Genomic DNA, 10,682 nt, shown 5'->3' with positions numbered 1-10,682 from the left:
TTTGTCTCTTCTTGTTTCTCTTTCACCTCTTGTGCCCTCTGTTGCTCCCTCACACACACACGTTTTCTTCTCGCTGGCTTTTTTTGTTACTTCTGAAAGAGAAGGAGCAAGAGAGATTAGTTTAAAGCCGGTATATAATCCTACCCTCAACTACACTCTCTGGGTCTCCCTGTTTCACACACACACAGTCTTAATCATTTCATAGCCACTGTCAAATTTCATATTAGTCAAAGTTCAGGAAAGGTGACAGACAATAAAAAAGAGATAAAAGTGGAGAGAAGGCCATAAAATGACCACAGATGGCAGATATTTCCAAATCTAATGTCAATGTCATGGCTATGTGTGTGTGTCTGCATGTTTAAAGTATGTGTAGATGTTTTGTGTAGATGCTACTGTGAATGGTATGCTCTGTGCTCTGAGCTACATACAGTATCTGCCTTGCAATCTGTCACAAGACGCTCATGAAGCAAAATAACTATCGGCTTTTGCAGTTTTGTACCACTAGTGTGTGTCTGTGTGTGTGTGTGTGTGTGTGTGTGTGTGTGTGTGTGTGTGTGTGTGTGTGTGTGTTATTGAGGCTGGAGGTCAGAGTCAGTGTTATCAGGGTTGTGATGATAACTGGATGTCAAAACTTGAGACACAATGTTCTTACAACTGAAGACAAACACACACATGCAAACACAGAGTCAGACTTTGACACTGATTTGGCCAGTTGGAGGCTGAACGGCAGCCAAAATCAATTACATCATATTGATCAACTATCAATGTCAATGTCAGCCTAACTGTTGTCCCGTTCTCAATTATGTTAAAAGGGTACTGTACCAAATTCACCCATTTTAACAGATATGAAAAGAAGCCAAACTCAAAAGTTGGTGTAGACTAAAAAACAGGGGTGTCAATGATGTCACAACAGGTGTTTGTCACCTGATGTGACATCACTGATTTGGTTGTCACAAGAAATGAAACATACTTTATGGTTTTGACCTAAAGAGAGAAGTGCAGAAGTGATTCAATGATAATGACCCTTTAAACCTTTTCACTCACCAACCCTACATTCCTGCACAAATACTGCTCTAATGGATTACACTTCTGATTCTTCCTGTCTGTATCTACATTTGACATGAATCGTGAAAAGATTCACAATTATAGTTGCTTATTATAGTTACTTATTTATCGTCACCCTACGGTTTTCCATTTATAGGAAAGAAAACCTACAGCATCTTTTGCAAAGACAAGGACTCAACAGTTCACGCTGCAAGAAATGATTTGACATTTTGGGAATTATATTTTCACCCTCTTGCTGAAGGTTAGATGAGAAGATTGATACCACTCTTAGACTGTATGTGTCCGTTAAATATGAAGCTATAGCCAGCAGCTGATTGGCTTAGCTTAGCATAAACGATGTAAATAGGAGGAAACAGGTAGCCAAGTTGTCCAAAGATGCAAAATTTGCTAATCAGCACCTCAAAAGCTCACTAATTAATGTGCTACAGTATATACATTGTTTAATTTATACAGACACTAAAGTGCAAATGCAACAGGTTGTAGGTTTTTTTTTCTGGATGGGTTGGGGGGGAAATGAGTCAGACTATTTCTTTGCAAGGAGTGGTGACTTTCAGTGACTGTCTCACTACTCCTTTAAGAAGAATGCCATCTTTACTTAATTTGTTATATACCTGATGAAGGTCATTTAGACCAAAACATCATAAGTTAATATACCAACACTAAGCATGTTTCCCATAGTGCCAAACTCCTTTTTAAGGAAGACAGACATACCAGGATACATTTAGTTCTACTCCCAAATATGCCTTAAAGTAAGGTGAAGTTTCCTATGTGAGCCTTAGTGATTAAGATCCCTGCTTTGTGTCCAGTGATAAACTCTCTCTGTGAGATATGTGTGAAGCAGGCACAGATATGCCAGGTGTAGGTAACACTTCACACAATCTGCATACTCCGTCAATAGCTCAGATTACAAAGTAAAGATAGATTACTGAACAGGAGGAGAAGAAAAAAACAAAGGTGAGTGTGAATGTGAAAAGGAAACACAAAGACAAAAGGAGAGAGCTGCAGACCTGCTTTTAAAATTCAATGACAAAATGTTGACAATGCAGAGAAAGCAAACAAAATGAGTAATAGAGCAGCAAGCAGGTTAATGCTCGGAAAATCAGATCAATTTAACTTAATGTCATGTAATGGAAATAGAAGAAAGAGAGCTGTTAAGTGAATGTTGATTTCCCTTTTAAAGTATCTTAAAGACACATCATATTTAAATGTAAAAGTATGTCATAATGTAGCATTAAGCAGTTCTTTCAACATAAGACAAAATGCTGAAAAGAAGGAGTTGCAAGTCTTACCTGATCTCTTGCTGTTGTCTCTTTTCCCTCTGTGTGTGTGTGTGTGTGTGTCAGCACCGGTGAGCAATATCTCCTCTGTGTGTGTGTGTGTGTGTGTGTGAGAGAGAGCCTGAGTGAATGACTGAGAGCCGGGAGCTCAGGATACTCCCCTCACACACAACGTCACGCATGCCAACCCTGCCCGAACCTGCTGTTCTGTCGTCACCAAATCACACACCAAAAAAAAAAAAAAAACCACACACACACATGCAGTAAAGCACTCTCACCGTGAAGGACTCTCTCTTTATGTCTGGACTCTTTCTACTTACACACACACACACACACCTCCTCTTTCTATTGAATTAGAGATCAAGTTCTGATTGAAAACTTGTAACACAAACATGAGATACACATGCCTGCACACACACACACACACAGGCAACATTTCAGCTCACAAACCACCAGAAGCAAACATCCTATTCTGGTATCAGAGCCTGTCATTTATTAACCATGAATGTCCTCAGCTGTCATAATAGATAAACCTGCAGGGCAGAGATGTGACTTTCAATTCAACTTTCACCTCACAGGCTGAGCATCCAACCACCTTCAATATACAAACTTCTGACACACTTCATAACACACGTGAATGATGAACATTCATTAAAACAAGTTGAGAATATGTTTGTCATTTCTTCCTAAAATTCTCTCTTGTGTTCAGATGTTTTACATTTATGACAACCCTTTAATTAGTTTCCTACCTGTAGCTCTACAAACCACATTGATACTTAAAAACAATAAATATCTGATAACAATACAGTATATCACCTGATATTCCTTTTTTTTTTACAAGATACATTACTGTTGGGCTGTCCTGTCGGCCACGTCGTTCAGTCAGTCACCATTCAGTGTCATCATTACATAACTTGACTTGTCCATCAAAAAGCACTCACAAGTTTAATTTGTGACAGTTAAATATCCCTCCCAGTACATTTTTGCCACGGTTGTCAAATCAGAAATATCTATGTTATAACACAAATAGCAGCACATACATAGTTAAGACTTTTTAAACTCTCAAATATTGATACCAGCCTCAAAACTCTTGGTTCTAGTCATCATACACACCAATATATATGTATATATATCTGTGATAACCCCACACTAACCCTCCGATATATCAGTCAGGCACGAATAAAATTGCCTCAACCTCAAAACATTTTTTTGTCAGTTCAAGGCAGATGAGTAAGATCATAGGTTTTGTTAGAAGAACATGAAAGTGAGTTAATTTAATGAATGTTCCTGACTTAACAAAACAAAATTGAGTACCATACATTGTCAAATTGTCTGGTCAGATGACATTTAATGACTTTTGGATGACATTAAAAGGCCTTCTCACGTTAGTAACTCATTAACAACTATAAAACATCCATAAAACCATGCATTAAAGGCATAAAAATTCTTTATTTGCACGTCCCCATGAATAAATCTTTATACTTTACCCTCCCTTTTTCAACTATTATTTTAAAACATTAAATTATTCATTATAATTCATGTCTAAATAACATCTGTAAGTGTTTTGCTTTGCTTTGAAGTGTACTATGGCCCAAGTTCAAAATGGCTGCCACTTGAAGAAGAATAAATATATCCACTAATGTGTCCAAAACACTACTCTTAGGGTGGTGTAAGCTAATGGAAAGTATGCATACATATAGATAAAATGATTTAGCATGGTGTTACTGAATGTTATCTTGCTATTTGGTTAGTAAACACCGTGTCTGGGTGGGACTGGGAGTGGGAGCAGTGTGTGTTTTAGTGTGTATGTATGTGTGTGTTGGCTAATTATCTCCATGCCTGTTGTTGTAAGGTCAGCGTCAGAATGTACAGTACCCACACGCCTTCATGTACATGCTCACACATGCATACTGTGCAACTGTGACCACACATGATTGGGGAAAGAAAAAAAAACCACACACACACACAGTCAAACATACACATTACATGAAGTGTAATAATTTGAGAAAGCATGACAGTGTAGTTGATAATTTAAAGGTTACAGACAGTAATAAAACTACTTTCTAGTGTCAAAAGTAGTCTACAGGTGTGTACGCAAATGCACTTGTATATGTGTCTGTGGATGAATCATCGTGGATTAAACATAGTGTTGGTCTGACTCTGACTTCATCTCCTCTTACTCACCTCCCAGTGCACCTTCATCAAAGTGTATTGTGTGTTGAGGTAGGCTCACACCTCCCTAAGGCTCCATGTATAGTCACCGAGTGGGCGACTTTCATCTGGAGAGGGCGTAACAGCTGTCAATCACACAGGCCTGTAGAAACCTCAGCTGTGTTGAGACATGGGTAATCATCGATGACGGTAGAGGACGCTGGGAGCAGGTTGCCATGGTCACTGTCACACAGAAACAAGTTAGGGTTTGAGCGCTGCAGCTGGATGATTAGTGCTGACTGTGATGTGGTGATTACAGAAAAAAATCAGGTAAAGAAAGTAAAGAGAGAGAAGCCAAAAACTGCACTAAAGAGACACATGACAGTGTGACACTGTTAAGTCAGAGCTGCCTCAGGCTACTGAAATATATTACCTGACATATACAGACAGAGAACAGACGTGCTGTTGGCTGGGTTTCAATAAAGCACATTCAGCGCACAATCCAGACAGATATTCAAGTTCTTGGCTGAGTCAGCAACGTTTTAACAAATCCTAACTGTGTCACATGAGAAAAAAGTGACAAACACCTTGCTACTCTTGTAACTTGCAACTTCCCAGTCTGAGATGGTCCGAAGAGTGGCCCATTTACCCAATTTGTTGTTTTGTTTTGTTTTTCAAATAAAATTTCATACACCTGGATGAAGTCCAAGAGGCTGATATCTCTGGATAAATCTGGACAAGTCAAACTAAAACTGGCTGCATGACAAGATACTACTTAATTTGGGTGGACTGACCCTTTAATAAGACTGTAACAAAGGTGAAACTCAAGGAAAGTGATTCTGAGGAAGCTTCACAATGCCTCTTATTTTGCATCAGTAAGGACTCTCATTATTGGATTTAATCTTTCACGGGAACCATAAAAGGTATTTTAGTTTGGGGGTGTGATGAGCTCATACTTATAGAAACATTCAAAGTTGAATGAGTGCCAAATGTTTAAATGGCTGCATTTATATATTACTTTTATCCAAAGTGCTTTACAATGTTTCTGCTGCTCATTCACATTCACGCACACACTCACACAATGATGCTATGAAAGGTGCTGGCACAGCCATCAGGAGCAACTGGGGTTCAGTATCTTGTCCAAGGACACTTCGACATGCAGGCAGGAGGAGTCGGAAATCGAACCACCGACCCTCTGATTGGTGGGCGACCACCTCCTGATCTACCTCCTGAGCCACAGCCGCCCCAATGTAACTGTCTGAGTAGCTGCTGTATTACTGCATTATAGTAATTATTAATGATTTTGCCAGGAAACACTTGAGGAGTTAAAGACAATTACTGACAAACAAGTATCACTGAAATTTAAAAAGAGCAAGAAACAATAACAAAACTTGTTTTACATGATCTAGGTTTATTGTCAAGGCCAGGGACAAACATTATCACATTGTACAATGTAAGGAACAATTGATTACAGTAATAAATACATTATACACCAGTAGAGAACTGACTTACAGGCACTAATTACACATAAGCAGGCACTAGCTGTTTTTTACAGTATCATACAACAGTAGCCAAAAAGCACTTTTTGAGCTTTTGGGTTATTTTGCTCTTCATTCATCCAACCTCTGAGGATGTTGTGGCAGATAATCAAGCACAGCTCGAGTAGTTCATTTTATATTTGAAGCTTTTTTTTTTGGTCAAACATAGTTGTGAAATACAGCTACTGTAAAGTACCAGGGATTTCCTGCCTGTTAAAGGCAAATTGAAGTGTTATTCTGACCATCAAAGTGTGGAGATGTAACACGGACGGTGTGTTTTGTATTCTGTTATTGCATAAGGAATTTATATTCAGTAGTGCTGTTCTCTTATTTGTGGCTTCTAAATGGATACCACAAACCTTATGATTTCTAAAAAGCATCACTAAAAATATACATATAAAAATGCTAGTTGGAACTAGTGTCGTGCTTTAACCAGCATTTTGCGCTCTGAGCTCTATCTCTACGACTACACAGGGTGTGGAGCCTCCGCATATCCGTATTTGTTATGTTTGTGTTGCAGGACGGTGTTGCTAAGTTGCACCAGTTGTGCCTGTAACACAAGTGTATGAGAGTGAGATAAAGACAAGGCAACGACTATTTAGTTGGATTTTTTCCCCAGTTTGATGCATTTTGTAGCTGCTGTTTATGTAATGGATAATGTTTACTGTCAAAAAATTGGCACTATCTTTGCTCTACAATACTATTATCTTGACAGCAAATTACCACATTGTGATTACACGTGTTGCAGAAGGATTATTATCATGCGTATGATGATGATGTCGTTTTTGGCGTGTGTTTAAAAAAAAAAAATTCTAAGTATCTATATGGCTGAAAATACAGATTTATAGGGACTAATCACGCAAAAACAGAAGCCATGCATGAATAAAGTGCTCCGTTGTTGTATCTCAGTCAAAAATTGGTCAAGATGTTGGTGGCTGCACTGATGAAGGTACAGGAACCATTACAGGGGACAGAAACAGGAAGCTGAGCCAGACCTGGTGTAGTTCACCATAAAAAAAACATCTAACTGCTATCAAGAATGAGTGACACCGTAGGATTTCCACTGAGCACAAGTAAACATGTAAAACTCTACCAATGATACATAATAATCCAGCTATAATCAAAAGTGGACCGGTTGTGTGACAGCATGGCTCTGCAAAATATAAGACTGGCGCCCCCATCTGGTGATTATTTCAACTCCAGATTCCTCATCCTCTTCACTGCTGGACAAAGACGAATTAACTAACTCACTAAAACTAAGGGAGACCTAAGGAGACTGATATATACACTAACGTACAGTCAGCACAGTTGCAACAACACACACACTCACTCAATACACACACACACACACTCACATTACATTTTACCCGACACACACAAAAAAAACAGACAGTCAAAACCAGGTAAATTTAAATGTCACCTCTAACCAATATTTTCTTCTTCTTTTTTTTTTTTTTTACAGTATTTACAACGCAGTAACATATGCAGCATTAAACAGCAGAGTAGGCTGTGTGTGTGTGTGTGTGTGTGTGTGTGTGTATGCGTGTGTTTGTGTGTGTTAGTGTTCCTCAGACCTCCACAGCCGGGTCTGAACCCAGTCCCTGAGCCTGCAGAGCCTCCTCTCTCTTCATCTTGGGTTTCTCTGTCCGTGTGTGCCACACAAGGACCTACAAATCACACACACACACGCGAAATGAATGGATATAAAATCAAATACAAAATTGTGCCTAAAATCACACATTTCATGTCCCAATTAACCTCTGAAAAACCTCTTTCCAGTTTCTATAATACATGTAACTAGTCTACAAAGACCATATTATAAATATATTCAGTATTTCATACATTTTGGACTTTCCCAGCTTTCCTTTTTGATGATTTACAAGTTTTACTGTCTCTCACTCTCACACACACACACACACACACACACACACTCGTACTTTAGAGCAGTTGTCCGCTTTGGGCTCCAGTTCATCCATGGTAACCAATCCCTGAAGGAAGCTGCTTTCCAAGAAACCCATTGGTGCATCTCCATCGAAACAAGCCTCCGGATTGGCCAGGACCAGTTTGAGGGACACAGCGAAGCCGGCCATGTCCATGGGGAAGGGGCGACTGGGACGCCAACCAGTATGAAAGCGAATCACCTAAGAACAATCATCAAAAATACAAACAAAATACTCTAGTTGGTGATAATCTGCTTTCAGTGTTTCTGATGACGTATTAAGAGGCATACTAGATTTCTCCTGGAGAACACAGATTTCTTGGCCATGTACAGTATACATGCAACCAGGTTTCTAATCGGCTATGTATAAGTGTGCATGTGCAGGACAAAACAATGCAGACAAAGAAAGTTACCACAGAACAGCTGGATGAAAGGAGAGATAATTAAACAGAGCATGTGTTTTTAATCCAAAGTCAGATGAAAACTAACTAACACAAGTCATGAGATTTGATTACAGCGTCATTAGTTCCACAACTGTCATAACAACACCTACCTTTCCTCCTTCCACCACAGGCCTCTCATACTTCATCCCTCCAACCAGCCCCACCGGCCAAACCGACACTCGCTGGGTACTCCTCATCTGACACGAGACAAGAGGAACATTTGTTTTCCTTTTCCAGTCACGGCACATTTAACACTCACACGCGTCCTCAGCTGTAGACTTTGCAGACATCAGTGACAACTTAAACTAGTTCCTGCTGAGAAATCCTAAAAATAAACACCTCCTCAAATATCTGCAGGCTGTACGTGTTATCATCATCAGCGAAGTAAACCACTCCCTGCTGGTTGTATCCTCCCTGCTGAGCCCTTCTGTCTTCTCTGAGCCACCGGAGACCCTCGTTCCTCTGCTCGACTCCGCGAGGCTTCAGCCAGCTGGGGTCACCCTGGTGTGGAGAAAAAGAATTCAGACTGATAATTGTTAAAACTGTTCATAATTAAATGAGGAGAATGTTTAAATGTGCGATGCTGTCCTGTCTCCACCCACCTCCTGCAATTTGCGGTCCTTGGCGGTGGGCATGTGTAGGTGTGTGTAGGTCAAGCCGCTCTTGACCAGGAGGTCGGTCACCAGAGGAGTCTTGTGCGGAGAGTCCTCCACCACGATCCAGTGAAGCTGAGGAACATGGAGGAAGGTCTGAGACAGACGAGTCAGCTCAGCCTTCTGCACCAGCCTGGACAGACAGAAAACACAGTGACAGTGTGTTTGGGTGTGAAAATGAAATGGAGGGTAGTGAGCAGAAAACGTAGCTAGGAAATCTGCCCGTCAGGCTACCTTGCGTATGTCGGGGTGATGACAAAGATGGTGGGAAGGGTGGGCTTGGCTGGCTGTTTCTGAGGCTGTTTGGTCGCCTCCGACTTCCTCATCTGCTCCTGAAGACGGTGCAACTCCCCCCGCAGCCGAGATATGGTACGGTCTTTAGGTATGTCGTGCTCTGTGCAGTCACAGCGCTGACCTGCATAACATTAGGAACAAAACAGACGGTTTTATGTACAAAAGCAAGGAATTTTAACATTTTTAATCTGCTGTGTCTGATTGGAAAAAAGTTGTTTTTATCCTTTCATTTTTAACTGTATGCTTCCTTTATTATATGTCAAACTATCCATCTATCTGTACTGTTGTAGAGGAGTGTGCCGTGAGATGTTTGGCCCTGATTTGATTTGTACCACAGTAACTAGAATTTTACCCACATTTCTTCACTTCTCCACATTCAGACAGAATTGATGCATTGATGAACACAGTTTTTCCTCCACTGCTAATGGATCAGGTCTTGTCCACTTACCAAGCTGCATCAGTGCATAGACGAGGCCCAGGAGGGAGACCATGAAGTAGAGCACAAACACAGTCTTCAGCTTCAGCTTCATCCTGGTTGCCATGGTACCCAGACCAGCTGAAAGGGTGACTAAATGTTACTAGATACAAAGCATTTTTGACTTATTTTACTTTAATTGTTTATTTGTGTCTCGGACATGCTAACATAAACACCTAAAACTGTTTAAATGTATTAAAATGTGCCAAATTTCAGTATCTCAACGTTTAGCTGAATAACTTTGCCATTCAGGAAAATTATGCTAATTTCTGCGAGGCTAAAAGCAGAAACGTAGAGGCTAAAGATGGGTTAGTGTGCGCTATCGCTGAGAAGGTCGGCTAATATGAAAATACATGTAACTGGAGGGTAAGTCAGTGTCAGCTAAGCTATGATTTAACAGTAAATAACTTTCATGTTGAAACACTCACCAAAGGCGGGAAATGGCGGAAGACAGAAGCGCTACAGACAGTTATGAGCTTAAACCTTTATGTCATCTTGGATTAATGTGAGAAAAAGACACCTCAGTGCATCAAAACATCCATTCATTCAGCTTAGCTTGGACATTTTTTTTTTCTTTGCAGCAATGCACCAACAACTTCCGGTTTTAGCGCCACGCACTAAGGAGACCCCTCAAAACATGCAAGCACACAAATAGTTCCGCATGGATGCAACACATGTTTGATTACAATATATTAATACCTTTTTCTGGTAGAAAAATAAATGGGAAAATGTTATAGGTACCCTTCAGTATATTATATGAAGACATACATCAATTTCCACCAAAAAAAAAGAATAAAAAGATGAAACACTTCTCACAAGACTGAAATGGTTGTTTGAAGAAGAGACT

The 10,682-nt window shown here is 40.1% G+C and overlaps 1 protein-coding gene across 2 annotated transcripts; it reads right to left on the bottom strand.

Moving 5' to 3' along the window:
- Positions 1–3: 3 nt before the first annotated feature.
- On the bottom strand, positions 4–10,451 carry b3gat3 (beta-1,3-glucuronyltransferase 3 (glucuronosyltransferase I)). Of its 2 annotated transcripts, XM_067579632.1 has the most exons (10): positions 10,264–10,451; positions 9,809–9,916; positions 9,301–9,481; positions 9,016–9,199; positions 8,753–8,914; positions 8,524–8,610; positions 7,969–8,172; positions 7,606–7,698; positions 4,527–4,736; positions 4–92 (listed from the first exon to the last, which is right to left on the bottom strand). In XM_067579632.1, exons 2-9 carry the CDS (start codon positions 9,900–9,902, stop codon positions 4,734–4,736), a joined length of 1,008 nt encoding a protein of 335 aa, XP_067435733.1. In that variant the 5' UTR covers positions 9,903–9,916; positions 10,264–10,451; the 3' UTR covers positions 4–92; positions 4,527–4,733. The 2 variants fall into 2 exon arrangements, with proteins under 2 accessions (XP_067435733.1, XP_067435732.1); XM_067579631.1 differs by lacking the exons at positions 4–92; positions 4,527–4,736 and having other exon boundaries at positions 5,885–7,698.
- Between the last annotated feature and the right edge of the window lie 231 nt (positions 10,452–10,682).

Source organism: Thunnus thynnus, chromosome 22, assembly GCF_963924715.1.
Source record: "Thunnus thynnus chromosome 22, fThuThy2.1, whole genome shotgun sequence".
Taxonomy (NCBI): Eukaryota; Metazoa; Chordata; class Actinopteri; order Scombriformes; family Scombridae; genus Thunnus; species Thunnus thynnus.
This window is presented reverse-complemented; position numbering and strand designations above follow the sequence as displayed.

Excerpts from the sequence above, each read along its gene's own strand:
- b3gat3 (XM_067579631.1), bottom strand. The coding sequence starts at position 9,902 with ATGGCAACCAGGATGAAGCTGAAGCTGAAGACTGTGTTTGTGCTCTAC. Across the intron at positions 9,482-9,808 it reads CTATGCACTGATGCAGCTTG|GTCAGCGCTGTGACTGCACA; the intron begins GTAAGTGGACAA and ends AATGTTATGCAG. Across the intron at positions 8,611-8,752 it reads GCCTGCAGATATTTGAGGAG|ATGAGGAGTACCCAGCGAGT; the intron begins GTGTTTATTTTT and ends GTCTCGTGTCAG.